Below are 18,969 nucleotides of genomic sequence, written 5' to 3'. Positions count from 1 at the left end.
CTCTGAGTTGATAAAATGATACTTTTAGCTTATAAATGTTAGGTTTACTGCATAAAATGATAGTTTTGCCGGATAGAATGATACTTTCAGCCGATAGAATGATAGTTTTGCCGGGTAGAATGATACTTTCAGCCGATAGAATGATATGTATTTTTGGTGTATAAAATGACATTTTTGTTTAATAAAATGATACTTTTACCTGATAAAATGATAATCTAAGCAGATAAAATGACAGTAACCTTATAAAAATGATACTCTGAGTTGATAAAATGATACGTTTACTGCTTTGTAGGTTTGTATATTATGTATTGTGCCGATTATATTAGGTTTATTGCATAGAATGATAGTTTTGCCGGATAGAATGATACTCTGAGTTGATAAAATGATACTTTTGACTGACTGATAAAATGATAAAATGATATATGTTAGGTTTATTGCATAGAATGATAGTTTTGCTGGATAGAATGATACTCTTAGTTGATAAAATGATACTTTTGACTGACTGATAAAATGATAAAATGATATATGTTAGGTTTATTGCATAGAATGATAGTTTTGTCGGATAGAATGATACTCTGAGTTGATAAAATGATACTTTTGACTGACTGATAAAATGAGCGAAATTCAGAAATTAAATGAGCGAAATTTGGATACGTAAATTTTATCATGAGCGAAATGACATATTTACCCTCGCGCTTTTTTTTATGAAGTAAATCTAAATTTGAATCTAGACCACGTGATTTTAAAAATGTGTGGTCCAGATTTAGTTATAGGGTTATTACGGAAATTGGGGTTATCATTATAATGCACCCATATATATATATGAAAAAAATAATTTTACCTAAGATTTAATATTATATATATTATTAATATAGTTTATTACTCCATATTTACTAAATATTACTCCAAACTTACTAATCATTCAAGTTTAATTTTATGTATTAACTAATAATACTATTATAGTATATATTTATCCAAATTAACTAAAAATCATGTTTAGTTTTATATATTGTCTATAATATTATTTCACCACATAAATGTTTTTGAGATAATATGAATTTTATCTATTTATATATGTAAAATATATATTTTTTGGGTTACACTAATTACAAATTTATGTATTTAATAATTATTTAAATTTTACCATTCACTTATTTTAAATACTCTTAATATTTAATTTACTTAAAATGTTTAATATATGTTTTTGTTATATGTTACTATTAATTATAATATATTACTCACTAAATTTAATATATTTTGTAAGAGTATATTTAATTTTATATTTACAAGGTAAAATGGTTCGACCAGTAATTGAATTGGTCGGACCGGTTGAACCGTGAATCAGTAGCCTCACCAGTTCACCGGCCAGTCCGGTTTTTAAAACATTGCTTAAAAGAAACAAAATACTTATATAAATCCAACAATATATCAATAGCAGCATACCCATGAATGACATTACTGTCATCGGTCTCGATTACTAAACTAAGACCTACCTAAACAAAGAAGATGATGTAATTGGCATTTGATGCCCATTAAAATGATGATAAGCAGTAACATAATTAAATCACAAGCAACAATAAATGCATTCAAATAACCAAACAAATTCATCTTCTTTAGAGCATCCGCATCGGTGCTCGATGCGGAGGACAACGTTCATGCCGCTCGCACGGCACGCCCCTGTCCGCTGTTGTGCTCTTACCAACGGCACGGCTCTGCTCGATACATCGAGCACGACCGTGCCGCTGAGCAGGGCGACGTGGCGCGTTTTTATTGGCCGTTGGCATTTTCTTTTTCTTTTTTAAAAAAATCAAAAATAATACCAAAAAAAAAATCGGATTCCCAAAAATATAGCCGTTTTATTACCTTTTTTTGAAATTTTTTTTAATTTATTTTTAAATTTTTTTAATCCCAAAATCATCTATAAATACACACATTCATCTTCCATTTGGGCAAAATTCGGCCACGAGTAGTGGGTTTTTTTAGTTTTATGAATTTAATTATGTAATTTTTAATTTTTAGGATTTAAATTATGTAATTTTTAATTTTTAGGACTTTAATTATGAAATTTTTAATTTTTAAGATTTTAATTATGTAATTTTTAATTTTTTAATAATTAGTAATAGTATTTTGGGTATTTTTAATGCATTTTAATATTTTGAAAATATTTTTATTTAAATTGAATAATAGAATGGTGGGACCTTGAGCATGTCCTTACGGAAGAGCATGGATGTGAGTGTTGTGCTTTGACAAAAAGCAGGTAGTAAAAAATGAATAAAAGTGAGTCTGGACCAACATCCGTGCTCTTTGGCAAGAGCATGGATGGGGATGCTCTTAGCTTCTAAGTTTAAACACTACAGATTAAATTCTTTTCAATTTTTTGATGCTCTATGTACAATATTCAAGTACTACTATTCCATTGGAATAAGTAATAATTTTTAAATCTCTAATTAGGGTTCAAAATTCCTTGATTAAAAGTTATTATTACACTCATAATTTATTAATAATTAATTGTAAAAATTAATTAACTTAACTAAATATTGTTAAAAATGATTGAATTACTTAATTAGTGAAAATAAGTACCCCGTAATTAATTAAATATAGGGAGTATGGAGTATGGACCGGCCACATAGTGCAATTAGATGCACCTAAAACTAACTCTCATGGGGTTTCAAATCATTAATTCGATGTTGATTATTAGGAGATGCAATTTGAGTGCACACTTTCATGCACTTTGTGTGAGTGACACTCGACCGATCTAGTTTTTTTTGTAAAATAAATTTTAAAATTGCAAGACAATGATTTTTATATAAAATACACTTCATTCACTTTAATTTGATAGTATAATAATTACTTTCATCCCAAAAAATTACTTATACTAACCATACCTTTGGTGGGTATTCGTAATGGTGGGTGCACAAAGATTGTTTGACAAAAATTAATAACACTGCTATATTTTGTAAAACAACTAAAGAAGTCACACTTTGACATATTTTAACGAAACGAATTATATACATTGACTAAATTTTACCAGTTACAGCAACCCCATCCTTACCCAAATAGTCTCCACTAGCTCTCTTTTTAGACATTAATGTATAACCTAGAATACAAATTATAACCACTTTATCTCACCATTAATATTCAAAATTTAAGTTTGAAACGTCATGAATTCAACTTAGTGGTAGTAGGAAGCCAACCAATGCAATTTCACGCCTATATAGTATATACCATGAAATTTTATTGATATATAAGCGTTTGTTGGATACGTACATGTTCATTTATATAATCTTGATAAAAAAGTATACATATATTTTCCCTATAAACAAGTCATTTTGTACACAAATAATAGTAATGCGTATCTATCATCCAAACAACAATCCAAACCAACCGGGTCAGCCCGAATAACTCAATGGATATGGATCCACATTCCCTTGCTCGGAATATCTTTGTGAACCACAAACAGAAGGTAGTACCCAGCTGGTGCAAGATTACCCGAACCCGGCATTCCGGCCCTGAGTTGGTACACGGATCCCCCAACAGGCATCACATCCCCACGGTCGAGAACCAGCAATCTTTGATTCATCGAAAATGAGTGAGTTGCAAATGACGGCGCAATCATTGTTACCATGATTGTACTTTTAACCAATTGACCCGGCGCAACACTGAACCGGACCGGAATCTGCTGCCCGTACCCGGTTTTGGATCCAGATACGGGCGAAAGAATCTTCGGCCGTATATTCTCAAATTGCGGATCCATATATGACGGTGAAAATGATTGGAGAGTTAAATCCGTTGGAAATATTATCTTAGTGAAATTGTAATATGCATGAGGATTGCTTCCACCAACGAGAACTCGACCATCGCGAAGTAACACCGCAGCAGAGTGATACATTCTAGGAGTCGAGGTCGGGTTCTGAACCTCGAATCTCGATCCGGGCTGCTTATTCGGGTAATAGATAACCGGTGACAAAACGGGGCTCCGGCCCATTTCCCACCCGGCCGTGCCCGCGCCAGCACCGTTGATGAGCAAGACATTGCCATTAGGCAGCAACAGCATATCACCCATGACCCGACCTGAGGGCATGGTCTCCATAGCCCATTGGGGATTCGGGTCGTTTATTCGGATCCTCCCACAAGTGTTGAGAGCATTCACAAAATCACGATTGTTTGCTCTAACAAAAGCTCCTTTTGGCGCACCGCCGCATACCAAGACTTGGGCTCCGGCATTGCTCTTTAATGGGAGCAATACTGCGGAGCCCGTGCTTGGGTAGCTCCTCGGGTCCCCACCCGGTAGCACCGGGTAGGTCCGGATGATTTTTGAATTCTTGTAATCGAACAATATAGCTCGATTGTTGGCAAAAATGAATAGATTTCCATCTACGTTCAAGAACACGAATGGGTAGAGGTTGTTCTCGATGCGAGGGTCGTGAGTCTGGGCGAGGAAGGGGAGATTGTAGGGGCCCTCGGAGGCGGATTTTTTGGGGTGGAACTCGTAGTTGAACTGCCCCCTGCCGCCGACGATGATCTGGCGGCCGTCGGGGAGGATTTGGCTGGTGGCGTACCACCTTCGCTGGGTGAGTCCGTTTGAGATTTCCCGCCAGTCGCAGGAGTTGTCGGAGCAGGGTTTGTAGATGCGGACGGCGTGATCGCCGTCGTTGAAGCCGCCGGCCTGGACGAGGGTGCCGTCGGGGATGACGGCGCCGGAGGAGCACCAGACGTCGGTGAGGACGGTGAGGGGGCGGATGGAGTTGGAGACGACGTCGTATTCGACGGAGTGGGCGGTGCAGTCGACGTGTAAGGTGTTGTCGTTGGGGTCGCGGCGGCATTGGCCGTTGGGGAGGGAGATGTTGGAGGGGCCGAAGTCGGTGCGGTCGAACATGACGACGCGGTCGGTGTGGAGGAGCTGCATGTGCATGGCGGAGACGCCGATGTTGGGGAGGAGTAAGTCCCACTTGCCGCCGCCAGCCGCGGAGGCAAGTGGCGGCAGGCAGAGGAGGAAGAAGGAGAGAATAAGAAGTGGAGTGGTCATGTTTGGAGAGTGGTAGTGAGAATTGTGGTCACCGGCCAGGGGTTTAAATTGAGAATAAAAGACTCCCACACGAAAGCAAAATGAGTGGATATTACTCCCTCCGTCCCGAGCTACTCGCTCATTTCCTTTTCGGCACGGAGATTAAGGAATGAGGGTATAGGAAAGTCAAAAATGACGGCTATAGGTGCAAATTTTTACTAAAAATGGAAAGAGTGCAAGTAACTTGGGACGCCCAAAAAGGAAATACGTGCAAGTAGTGCGGGACAGAGGGAGTATTAATTTTCGAATGTTGAAAATGGATTTCATCAAAAATATTATATTAGTATTGGGTCAAAATTGGGGCAGTATTGCTTGCATACAAAATCGGCTTTCATTTTGTCCTTTATACTATTTGAATCTTCTAACTCTCAATACATATATATAATATCACGTGTGACTATATATATACTATTTGGGCAGTTAATTTTAATGTATAGTCTTCTATTGGTTATATATTTGTAATAATGCAGTCAACATATATTCAGTTATGAAGGGAGTAAAGAGTTTTTAGGGTACTAATGAGGTCTTAATGAATTTGTTTTCCCTGTTTCATATAATGTAGTACTACAAATTTTGGGGTCAAACTATGAGGAATTTTCAGCACAATGAGTGGCTCTACTAATTCTATTAACGCACTATGTGGTCATCACAATTATAGCTCGCCCCTAAACATGTGTGTATTTATTAATCTCTCTGTCACATAATATATACTTCTTCCGTTTCCTTAAAATAGAATCTTTTAAAACGATATGAGTTTTAATGCAAAATTGATAAAGTAAGAGAGATAGAAAGAAAGAGCATGATAGTGGAAAATGAATCTCATCTCATTAAAGAGAAAGAAGTTTTCTAAAATGGAAACTTTTTATTTTGAAGAAACGAACCAAAAAAGAAAGAGTTTCTATTTTAAGGAAACAGAGAGTATAATTTTGATATTTTACGGATTTTAATGTAAAATTAGTTAAGTTAAATAGGAAAGTTATTGAAAGAAAAAATTGTTAGAGTATTGATAATGGAAAATGAAGCTCACCCATAAAAGAGAAACGTGTCAAAAATGGAAATCAACTAATTTTATGGAACAAGAATAGAAAAAGGTGTCTATTGTTTGAGGACGAAGAAAATAGTAGTACATTTTTTTACCGAGATTAGCGAGACTCTATTATAGTCCCTACGTCCACAAAAAATAGTCTCATTTGTGGACGGCATGAGTTTTAATAAAAAAAATTAGTAAATTAAGAGAGATTGGGGAAAAAGTAGGTAAAGTAAGAGAGATATGAGAAAAAATGGGTAAAATATGAGAGGGATGATAAAAAAATAGAAAATGTATGAGAGAGAAACTTTCTATTTTTAGAAATGAGACTATTTTTCATGGACGGAGGGAGTAGAAAATATTTAGAGAAAATATTCTTTTTCACTCTTTCCCTATTTATTAGTAATATTTTGGTCTCCAAACTTCCAGTTCTTTTCCTAACATTTAACTCAATTTAACTCATCATGAATTGATTCAATGATTACGTATGAATTAGTTTTATGAGTTTTTAACGTAGAAAATAAAATAAATTTAAGGAAACATCTCTATTAGCAGTGGCGGACACAGTAAGGAGAGGGAAGGGGCTTAAGCCCCTCCCAAGAAGTTTTTTTTTTTGTTTTTTCTACTTCTAAAATTTTTGAAAGTTTGGAAAACTACCTTCGGCCCTCGCCAATCTAACATTGTTGAAGACTAAATTGTAGGAAATTAAATGATGTGGAGGGGCTCAAATTAAATTTTTTGCAGAAAAATAAGCCATGGCTGCCTGATGCTTGAAGAAGACGAGAGAGAACAAAAATTTAACTAATAAAATATTATTAAAAGTTAAAAAGTAGCGAAGAAACATCAAGTGGATAGCGTTTTTATTAAATGTTTTTCTATCTCTTAATAAGTAGTCAAAAAATTACACCTTCTTTCTCTTAATAAGTTACACCTTATTTCCTTATGAAGTAGTCAAAAAATTAATGAAGATTTAATATTTTATTAAGTCAATCAAATTTTATTGAGAAATTGAAGATTTAATTTTTTATCAAGTCTTATCAAATTTTATTGAGAAATTCTTCGTATTAAAATTGAATGGAAGCTGAGTAAAAAATGACATTCTAATTGCGAATATCAATAATGATATTTTTCAAACTATTAACAATAAAAAATTCATCAATTTTGTAATAGACGAGAACACATAGAATTTAATTGTCATCACTTCATGAAAATAAACACACCTATAATATGAAATGTTTTATTCTTTTAATAGACGAGAACACATAGAATTTAATTGTCATCCTTGTAATTGTGATTATTTGTATGGTATATTAATGTTTTCAGATATAGTATACTTTCTTTTGTCTATATAATATTATAGCATATTTGTTATTTCGGTCCATCTATAAAATAATGTTCATATTTTTTTTTCATTTTTAGTAGATGTACTTCAGTTTCTAGTAACTCATTATACTCATATTCTATTATAAAACAAATACTCCCTTCGTCCCAAGATAAGCGAAACGTTTCTTTTGGGCACGGAATTTAATGAATTGATATTTAAATAGTTAAAATGGAGAGAATAAAGTATGAGAGAGAAAAAAGTATAATGGAAGCTGAGTAAAAAATGACATTCTAATTGTGAATGTCAATAATGATATTTTTCAAACTATTAACAATAAAAAAATTCATCAATTTTGTAATAGACGAGAACACATAGAATTTAATTGTCATCACTTCATGAAAATAAACACACCTATAATATGAAATGTTTTGTTCTTTTAATAGACGAGAACACATAGAATTTAATTGTCATCCTTGTAATTGTGATTATTTGTATGGTATATTAATGTTTTCAGATATAGTATACTTTCTTTTGTCTATATAATATTATAGCATATTTGTTATTTCGGTCCATCTATAAAATAATATTCATATTTGTTTTTTTTCATTTTTAGTAGATGTACTTCAGTTTCTAGTAACTCATTATACTCATATTCTATTATAAAACAAATACTCCCTTCGTCCCAAGATAAGCGAAGCGTTTCTTTTGAGCACGGAATTTAATGAATTGATATTTAAATAGTTAAAATGGAGAGAATAAAGTATGAGAGAGAGAAAAGTAGAGGAGTGGAGAGAATAAAGTACATGGAGAATAAAGAAAGACAGAAGATTTTTTCCCAAAAGAAAATGACTCACTTATAGTGGGATATCCAAAAAGGAATATGACTCGCTTATCTTGGGACGGAGAGTATATAATTATGGAATCCACATTCTACTAACTTTTTCTACTTACTTTTCTTCATATTTCTAAAACTCGTGCCGAGTCAAACATGAATCAACATTTTACGGACAAAAGGAGTATACAGTAAAGCCCCTGCGAATATTTTTTTCTGCGTCCGCCACTGTCTATTAGTATATGTGTTTTGTCTATGTTTCTTATACTTCCCAAGGAACATATCTTACTTCAATTTTAGTGTATGTGTTTTGTCAATATTTCTGTATGATTGTTATTTAACATGCGATTGAAGGTCATGCAAAGAAAAAAACAAACTTATATATAGACAAAATTTGTGGAAATTAATGTACGTATCAGAATTGCCCTTTTATTATAAAAACTATAGCTATTATGATTTTTAAAATATTTTGAAAAATTTCTACATGTATATGAGTTATTATAAAATACGTCCAAATGAAATACATTAATTCAATAAAACATCCATACTAACGTTTATCACATCGTTTCCATTTCTCCAATAAATAAAAAACCGAAGCAACACTGGTTTTGATTTTAATAATGGCCCGTCGTTAAAATTTCAACGAGTTCAAAAAAATAGAGAATTAAAAGTTAAAAATTGTTGAAACATTACTGATAGTGTGAGCCAATTAAGTATAAATGGGCATATTTTTAGATTTTTTTTTTATTTTTCTTCGAAGGAGAAATTCGTAATTGACGAAAATTAAATTGAATATAATTACCGGGGGTACAATGTGTGTTGGCCAAGCGGTACAGACGTAGTAATTAATGCTCATGACCGAGTCTGAGTTCACCGTGACACGACCTTCAGTAGTTATGTTTATTCACCCATAAAAAATACAAGTATACAATTATTTGCGTGACAAAATATTAGCAGTAAATAGTTTAATTTAATTAAATGTTTGCAACTTTGGATTATTCGGTCCGTGATGAATAAATCGATCTACATACAAGAGCATAAATACTTACACAACGAAAGTAGCTAGCTGGAACAGAAGAAATTATTTTATTTAGGAAACAAAGTTGAGATTAAATTCCAAAGTTTTGGATACACATGCTCTTCTAATCAAATTAATGCAATGCTGCCAGAAACTTGGTTGATGTATATATCGTCATGTCAATAATTTGGCTAAATATGATAGAGAATAAATAATTGAGACATTTTTTGGCCACATTATTTTCTCATAGACAACCGAAATGTTTTCTAAAGAATTGATTATCGTTAGGAAATTTAATTAATTGAGACAGTTAGCTTTTATATGCCAAACACTCCTGATTTGTTCGAATAACTGAGACGGAAATAGTTTTATTTTTTATTTTGAGTTCTAATTCGAAACAATTAAAATTAGTCTCTAGTATTTTCTCTCTAACAAGATTGTCTAATTTTTTTATTAATAACACTTTAACCATTGTTTTATTTATATTTCTCAAACATCACCAATTTTGTATTAAAATTCGTTTCGTACATAACTAAGACTATTTTTTTTAGGGATAAGAACACACGAATATATAGAGAAATAAAAATAATTGATTTATCGTTAAAGAAATTCAGGAGTGCATTTTATTTCTACGTGAATACAACAATCTTATACGTTTACTAATAATAATTTAGTTCTCAGAACAAATATAGTTGCATGTTAACTCATCCAAGGAATAGTTTCAAACAAAATATATGACAAATGTAGTGTTTTTTATTCTCGCAATAGAAGATAGTATTTGTTTTTACTATCATACAATCTCATTTAATTTTAACCAAAAGCGTCAAATATATGAGTGTGATCAATTGCTAACTTTCTTAAGTTGCTAAATCTCCTAACTAATCAAAATGCATTAAAAATGTCAAAACAATGACATTAAAATGTCAACACATAATTTTGTTGACATTATGTGTTGATATTTTAATGTCATCGTGTTGACATTTTTAATATACTGCATTAATGAGTTAACAGAATTAGCAAATTAAAAAGTTAGCATTATAACGCATCACATCCCATACATATTAGAAACACATACATTACGGATTTTATCTACAATGTTTGATTGTAATTACACAAGGTATAGGCCAAAAATTGTTTTCACCAACCCAATTATGGTAAAAAAAAAATAGTCCACATTAAAACATGAAAATAACTAAACAATAAAAGTGGACGTAGAAGGGTGGCTGAAAATAGAGTCACTAAATGAAATCCATATCGCCAGCCGGTTGACAGCCAAGCCATTTTTAATGAATATTTGAATAACGAATTGCGAAATGTGTTTTTATTGACAATAACCAGCACATCTATATGAGAATGACTTCTTCAATGGTCCCTTTTAGTTTGGATCATTACAATATGTCTTTGTTTTTCAAATTTAATGCCACATGCACACAAAGCAATCAGATCATGTTACCAAATATTCAAGTTTATGTTTAATCAGATGTCTTCAAATAAACATATATCCATTTGATTTGAAAGATTAGTAGTACCATTTCACAATTATATATCATAATTATATATATATATATATATATATATATATATATATATATATATATTATGTTTGGTTTATGAGATTGAATCTTATAATTTAATCTTAGATAGATAATTTTATGATAATAAGTCACAGCCACCCAAACAATTTATTTTGCCATATATCTTGCTTTTATATTGTTTAAGCAACTAAAAAATACCACAGTATATAAAATTTTGTTAATATAATACCCCTTTTTGTAGAGCTACAAATTTTAATGCCACCTTTTACAACCACTTTTCATACGTAATAAATTAAATATAATTTACAGATGGAGTCTAATTTTGGCCGATATATATATATATATAGAGTCTCATTATTCACAAATCCACTCTTAAAGACTGAACCACCGAACCATACCAAATTAGGGTTTTTAGATCTAGTTTTTTATGGATGAGAGACACAAATTTATCAATTATTTTCGCCTTCATTACGAGCCTATTTTAATTCATCCGAAGGTAAATAAGTCATACTAACATGTTACGAAGATTTAACTTCATTCTAGTAGGTTTTTACTTCATTCCAGTAGGTTTTTACTTCATTCCAGTACGTAAATGCGGTTTCGCCGTCGCGTGCCGTTCTTTCTCTCTACAATATCTATCACCACCACCACAACGCTGATATGGTGTAATAAACACATGGAATGATGTAATAAATTATTGGAATGAAGTATGTGTAGAAGCATTTGAAGTCCTACTGGAATGAAGTAAAAACCTTATCCAATGAAGTAATAACGTTTCTGAATGAAGTAATAAACGCACTTAAATAAATTGCATTTTTTAATGTAAATAAAGTAAAAACTCAGGTCAATGAATTCAAATAGAACATATGTTGAATCATTTCAAAACCTATTGGAAGAAAGTAAAAACATGTTGTAGTTTCAAGGTATTACGTAAAGAATGAAGTAATAAACCGATGGGCTTTTCAAGCTTAGTGTGGCAACTCGCAGTGTTGCAAAGCCATTGGCGAATAATAATAAAGCATCTACTTCCTCTTATTTGACCGAGTCTTCAAATTTATGGCATTGTAGATTGGGACATGTAAATTCAAAAGCCATTAAAAGATTAGTGAATTTAGATTTACTAAAGGCTAATGAAGTGGATACCCAAGATAAATGTGAAATTTGTCTTGAAGCAAAAATGACTAAGTTGTCGTTTCACTCAGTTGAACGAAGCACAAAACCCCTTGAATTAATTCACACGGATGTATGTGATTTAAAGATGGTGCAAACTAGAGGTGGTAAAAAGTACTTTATCACTTTCATAGATGATTGCACAAGGTATTGCTAAATCTGGACCACACATTTTTAAAATCACGTGGTCTAGATTCAAACTTAGCTTTCCTTCATAAAAAAGGCGCAGAGGGTAAATATGTCATTTCGCTTATTTAATTTCTGAATTTCTCTCATGATAAAATTTACGTATCCAGATTTCGCTCATTTAAATATGTAAAATTTTATTTCCCATGACATATAGATGTATGAGGTTCAGTTACACGTACGTATGAGGTTCAGTTATACGTAAAATCTTATTTCCCATGATATACAAATTTCGCTCATTTAAATACGTAAAATCTTATTTAAGTATCATTTTATCATTTTATCAGTCAAAAGTATCATTTTATCAACTCAGAGTATCATTCTATCCGGCAAAACTATCATTCTATGCAATAAACCTAACATATATCATTTTATCATTTTATTAGTCAAAAGTATCATTTATCAACTCAGAGTATCATTCTATCCGACAAAACTATGATTCTATGCAATAAACCTAACATATATCATTTTATCATTTTATCAGTCAGTCAAAAGTATCATTTTATCAACTCAGAGTATCATTCTATCCGGCAAAACTATCATTCTATGCAATAAACCTAACATATATCATTTTATCAGTCAAAAGTATCATTTTATCAACTCAGAGTATCATGCTATCCGGCAAAACTATCATTCTAGGCAATAAACCTACCATATATCAATTTATCATTTTATCAGTCAAAAGTATCATTTTATCAACTCAGAGTATCATTCTATCCGGCAAAACTATCATTCTATGCAATAAACCTAACATATATCATTTTATCATTTTACGTGATATTTGGCGAAATTCAGAAATTAAATGAGGGAAATGACATATTATCATTTTATCAACACATAGTATCATTCTATCCGGCAAAACTATCATTCTATGCAATAAACCTAACATATATCATTTTATCATTTTATCAGTTAGTCAAAAGTATCATTTTATCAACTCAGAGTATCATTCTATGCAATAAACCTAACATATATCATTTTATCATTTTATCATTCAGTCAAAAGTATCATTTTATCAACTCAGAGTATCATTCTATCCGGCAAACTATCATTCTATGCAATAAACCTAACATATATCATTTTATCAGTCAATCAAAAAGTATCATTTTATCAACTCAGAGTATCATTCTATCCGGCAAAACTATCAGTCTATGCAATAAACCTAACATATATCATTTTATCATTTTACGTGATATTTGGCGAAATTCAGAAATTAAATGAGGGAAATGACATATTATCATTTTATCAACTCAGAGTATCATTCTATCCGGCAAAACTATCATTCTATGCAATAAACCTAACATATATCATTTTATCATTTTACGTGATATTTGGCGAAATTCAGAAATTAAATGAGGGAAATGACATATTTACCCCGCGTTTTTTTATGAAGTAAATCTAAGTTTGAATCTGAACCACAAGATTAGAAAATATGTGCGGTCCAGATTTGGTTATAGGGTTATTACGTGATTTGATGGTTATTATATGATCACAACTCTCTCTCTCTCTCTCTCTATATATATATATATATATATATATATATATATATAATATTAAAATATAATTCAGTTTTTCAGTTTGACTTTTTTATAAAACCGAACCTAACCGAAAAAGCAAAATTTTTAAAATTTCAAAACCGAACCGAACCGAAAAATAAAAAAAAACCGAACCGAATTTCAAATTTTTGGTTTGGATCGGTTCGAATATTCGGTTTTCAGTTTTTTGCTGACCCCTAAACAAGAACATGAAATAGGATCTCCCGTAAATCAGGTGCAACCAAGTAATTGTAAAAATCATAGATTAAATATGCCTGGTCAATGAATTTTGACCAAATAATAAATGTGACTAGACATTTAATTTTGTGAAATTAAATGACATAGCGTCGATCTACATTTTACGTAGATAAATGTAGTATATTCACTTTCTCAAATCCGATTTCCGGTGAGTGAGAAATAGTGGATTAAAGTTGGGCATAATTAGCTTTTAATTAAAGCTCGGAGTTGGAGCTTAGGGAATAATTAACTAGTGTTAATTATCCCACATTGGAGGATTAACACATATTTTAATGTGTATAAATTAAGTGACTTTATGTTACTTAATAATTATAGTGGACCAAGATGGGTGAAAGAGCCCACAAGCGCGCACACGCGCGCGCCGCCGCCGCCGCCGCCCGCCTGCCTGAGCCTGGGTCCGATCCTGATCCTGATCTTGATCTTGGACTTGGATCTTGGCAATTGGTCTTTGTGTGGTCTTTGGGCTTAGTACTTGGCCCAAACTAATCTTTTTAGACCACCGCCGAGTCAGCCGTCCAAGTGGCTTGACACATCGTCAAGCGAGACACAGTCACGCTGCCACATAAGAAATCTACATGCGAAAGGCACACTCTTGCCACACGCCTGTAACCGACGACGGTTACGAATCTGCCATGATGAGCCTTCAATGGCTTGGTTGACCCTGCATGGTCGCTTGGCCTATAAATAGGCCAGCCATACCACTGCATTACTACACACAAACAAGCATTCTCTGGATTCATAAGCTCTCTCCCTCTCTCTGCATTGTTTTTCTATCGAAAGCTCTGCCCTCTTCTCCATCCAGTTCGCCGGAGCTTTGTTGATTGCGGTGCTGCTTCACCAGAGACGTAGCCGTTTTACCTTTGGGGACGACACGCCAAACCGAGAGCACTACCGGGGCGCATTTTGTCTTGTGGGAAGAGGCCTCCTCGACTTGTCTAATTCACGGTTTAGTTGTTTCGATTTACCGTTGTAATTTTAAGTTCAGTTTCTCCTTTTGTATTCTTTCTTTTGAGTTGTATTACGCCCGGTTGTATCTCTTGTAATCCCCAGAAACCAACAATCGCAAGACGAGATATAACTTGCTTTTGAAGGAATTTGGACACTAAACTGAACCTAAAAACTTTCGAAACATTTAACACCTTTGCTGGAGATGCCGACTGAATCCAACACCGCTGCTACCACCACCGCCGCCGCCATTTCCTCCACCATGGCGACCACTGAACCGGTCAACACTTCATCGATCCCCTTGATGATTCCAACCCCCGGTTTCCCAGCCGCCTCTTCAACTGTCCCATGGGTTTGGGACAACCCTTTCGGGGTGTCCACTGGTTCCACCTTTGGTGGTTCGGTTGGTTTCAATTTTAGTGGTTCATTCGGATCCTTTAATGGATCGAGTGCTTGGGCCTTCGGGTTTCACACGAATGCTGGGGCCTTCGGGTCTCATGCGGGTGCTAGCCCCTTCGGGGCTGGTACGACCATGGCGGGCTCTATGCCCAACATGAATGGTGGGGGCTCTATGCCTAACCATGTTGTTGGCTCCTTCGGGGGCAACGGAATTGGTTCCTCCATGGACCAAGTGCGGCACCTTTGGCACCAAGAATGATGCAACCTGCAGAGAAACCACCAAAGTTTGGAGGATCTGACTTCAAGTGGTGGTACCAAAAGATGTTGTTCTACTTGACAACATTGGGCGTCGCCAACTTCCTCACGGAAAACGAGCCGCCTGCGCCAAGCGACCAAGAGACTAGGCTCGAAGTCATGGCGGACTATGAAGCTTGGAGAAAAGGGGATTATCTATGTAAAATTTTTATTTTAAGTGCATTAGATGATAGCCTCTACAATGTATACTCCAATGTAACTACATCTAAACAAATGTGAGAAAACCTAGAAAAGATGTATAGCATAGATAATGCTGCAGGGAGTGAACAAGTTGTAGCTTCCAAATTTATGGACTACAAGATGGTCGATTCTCGACCTGTCATGGAGCAAGTCCAAGAGCTCCAAATGATCATCCACGCACTAGTGGCTGAAGGGATGACCTTGCCCGACAAATTCCTAAGGTGCACCATCATTGACAAGCTTCCTCCTAGTTGGAAGGACTTCAAGAGCTATCTCAAGCACAAGCGAAAGCAGATGACCCTTGAAGACTTGATCGTGAAGTTGCGCATTGAGGCTGATGTGCGCAAAAGCGACCAAAAGGCTAAGGGCTTCACCCCACTTGAAGCCAAAGCCAATCTGTTGGAGCGGGGCGGTCCCTCCAACAAACGCCCTCGCCCAAATCGTCCAAGTGACAAAGGGAAGGGAAAGCAGCCTACAAAGAAGTTTGAAGACGATTGCTATAAATGTGGCAAACCGGGCCACTTTGCAAAAGACTGCCGCAGCAAGAAGAAGAAGCCGGCTGCCCACGTCGTTGAGAAGGAGTTCAAGGACTGGGATGAAAACGACCTCATTGCTGTGGTCACTGAAGAGGTTAACCTTGTTGATAACAAGGGTGGCTGGTACATTGACACCGGCGCTACTGCTCATGTCTGCTCAGATAGGAGCAAGTTTGCCTCCTACACGGCTGTTGAAGGGGGGAAAATCAACATGGGGAATCAAGCATCGTCCGAAATCCTCGGCGTTGGCAACGTGATTCTCATGATGACGTCTGCCGTCACAATCACTTTGAAGGATGTGCTGCATGTCTCGGACATCCGCAAGAACCTAGTGTCAGGATCAATACTAGTTAATAAGGGATTTAAACTTGTATTTGAGTCTGATAAGTTTGCTTTGTTTAAGTTTGGAAAATCCCTCGGAAAAGGTTATGTAACCGATGGGCTTTTCAAGCTTAGTGTGGCAACTCGCAGTTTTGCAAAGCCATTGGCGAATAATAATAAAGCATCTACTTCCTCTTATTTGACCGAGTCTTCAAATTTATGGCATTGTAGATTGGGACATGTAAATTCAAAAGCCATTAAAAGATTAGTGAATTTAGATTTACTAAAGGCTAATGAAGTGGATACCCAAGATAAATGTGAAATTTGTCTTGAAGCAAAAATGACTAAGTTGTCGTTTCACTCAGTTGAACGAAGCACAAAACCCCTTGAATTAATTCACACGGATGTATGTGATTTAAAGATGGTACAAACTAGAGGTGGTAAAAAGTACTTTATCACTTTCATAGATGATTGCACAAGGTATTGCTACATTTATCTTTTAAGAAGTAAACATGAAGCAATAGAAGCGTTCAAAAATTATAAGAACGAAGTTGAGAATCAACTTGGTTGTAAAATGAAAACGATTCGAAGCGATAGAGAAGGCGAATATGTAGCCCCGTTTGAGGAGTTATGCAATGCAAGTGGTATAATTCATCAAACAACTGCTCCATATTCACCACAATCTAACGGTGTTGCAGAACGCAAAAATCGAACTCTAAAAGAGATGATGAATGCACTGCTTCTGACTTCAGGATTACCACATAACATGTAGGGGAAGTTGTTTTGACAGCCAACTATATCTTGAATAAGATTCCTCTCAAATGAAAAGATGTTACTCCATATGAGCTGTGGAAGGGAAGGAAGCCATCCTACAAATACCTCAAAGTGTGGGGGTGTTTGGCAAAGGTGATGGTTCCTCAGCCCAAAGAAGTTACAATCGGACCTAAAACGGTTGATTGCATCTTCATTGGATATGCACTTAACAGTAGTGCATATCGATTTGTTGTTCACAAGTCTGAAATATCGACTATCACAGTAGGAACAATAATTGAGTCGAGGAATGCTGTATTTCTCGAAAATACATTTCCTTGCAAAGACAATAAAAATGTCTCAACCAATTCTGAGACAAGAATTGAAGAAGCCACTAGTTCTAAACCAGTGGAAGAAGAAGCCACTAGTTCTAAATCAGCGGATGAGGAACCTGAATCGCGCAAGCGTGCAAGGCCCGATCCAAAGGATACAGTACTAAGACGTGGTAATAGAGTCAGAACACCAAAAACATTTGGTTCGGACTACATTGCTTTTATGTTAGATGAAGAACCGACATCTATAATAGTAGCATTCGATGGCCCAGACGGGTTACATTGGAGAGAAGCTGTTCAAAGAGAAATTGATTCAATTTTGCTAAACCACACGTGGGTGCTGGTTGATTTGCCCGAAGGTGCTAAACCTTTAGGATGCAAATGGGTCCTTAAAAGAAAGTTTAAGGCCGATGAAACAGTTGATAAGTATAAAGCCCGATTAGTAGTAAACGGTTTTAAATGGATGTAACAAGGATTACATCTATCTGAGTGCTTCTTGCTATTGCTGCATTGCACAATCTTGAGATTCATCAAATGGATGTAAAGACCGCGTTTCTAAATGGTGAATTAGAAGATGAAATATATATGGAGCAACCCGAAGGGTTTGTAGTACCTGGACAAGAGAAAAAGGTATGCAAGCTCGTAAAGTCTCTATATGGATTAAAACAAGCGTCATTGCAATGGCACTTAAAGTTTGATAATGTGATGTTATCAAATGGGTTTAAAATCAACGAGTGCGACAAATGTGTCTACATCAAGAGCACTAATAACGGCCATGTTATAGTGTGTCTATACGTTGACGATATGTTAATCTTGGGTAGCAACACTCAAGTAATTAACGATACAAAGGCCATGTTAAAGAGAAACTTTGACATGAAAGACATGGGTCTAGCCGATGTAATTCTTGGAATGAAGATTCTAAGAACGTCTGATGGAATCATCTTAACACAATCACATTATGTTGAGAAGATATTGAATAAATTCAAGGCCTATGATGGCGTGCCGGTTAAGACTCCAATTGAACTTGACGTTCACTTGAGCAAAAACAAAGGCGAGCCTGTTGCACAAGAAGAGTATGCACGGGTCATCGGGTGCATTATGTACTTGACTAATTGCACTCGACCTGACATTGCTTGTGCCGCGAACAAGTTGAGTCGTTACACGAGCAATCCTAGCAAAGAGCATTGGAGAGCTCTTGTGAGGGTTTTGAGATATTTAAAACATACTCAAAATCATGGGCT

The 18,969-nt window shown here is 34.9% G+C and overlaps 1 protein-coding gene across 1 annotated transcript; it reads right to left on the bottom strand.

Moving 5' to 3' along the window:
- Positions 1 to 3,251: 3,251 nt before the first annotated feature.
- On the bottom strand, positions 3,252 to 5,025 carry LOC121778722 (aldehyde oxidase GLOX1-like). The gene has a single exon (XM_042176125.1). It carries the CDS (start codon positions 4,910 to 4,912, stop codon positions 3,404 to 3,406), a length of 1,509 nt encoding a protein of 502 aa, XP_042032059.1. The 5' UTR covers positions 4,913 to 5,025; the 3' UTR covers positions 3,252 to 3,403.
- Positions 5,026 to 18,969: the final 13,944 nt, after the last annotated feature.

The sequence above is a fragment of the Salvia splendens genome, chromosome 19, assembly GCF_004379255.2.
Source record: "Salvia splendens isolate huo1 chromosome 19, SspV2, whole genome shotgun sequence".
NCBI classification, from domain to species: domain Eukaryota; kingdom Viridiplantae; phylum Streptophyta; class Magnoliopsida; order Lamiales; family Lamiaceae; genus Salvia; species Salvia splendens.
This window is presented reverse-complemented; position numbering and strand designations above follow the sequence as displayed.

Excerpts from the sequence above, each read along its gene's own strand:
- LOC121778722 (XM_042176125.1), bottom strand. The coding sequence starts at position 4,912 with ATGCACATGCAGCTCCTCCACACCGACCGCGTCGTCATGTTCGACCGC.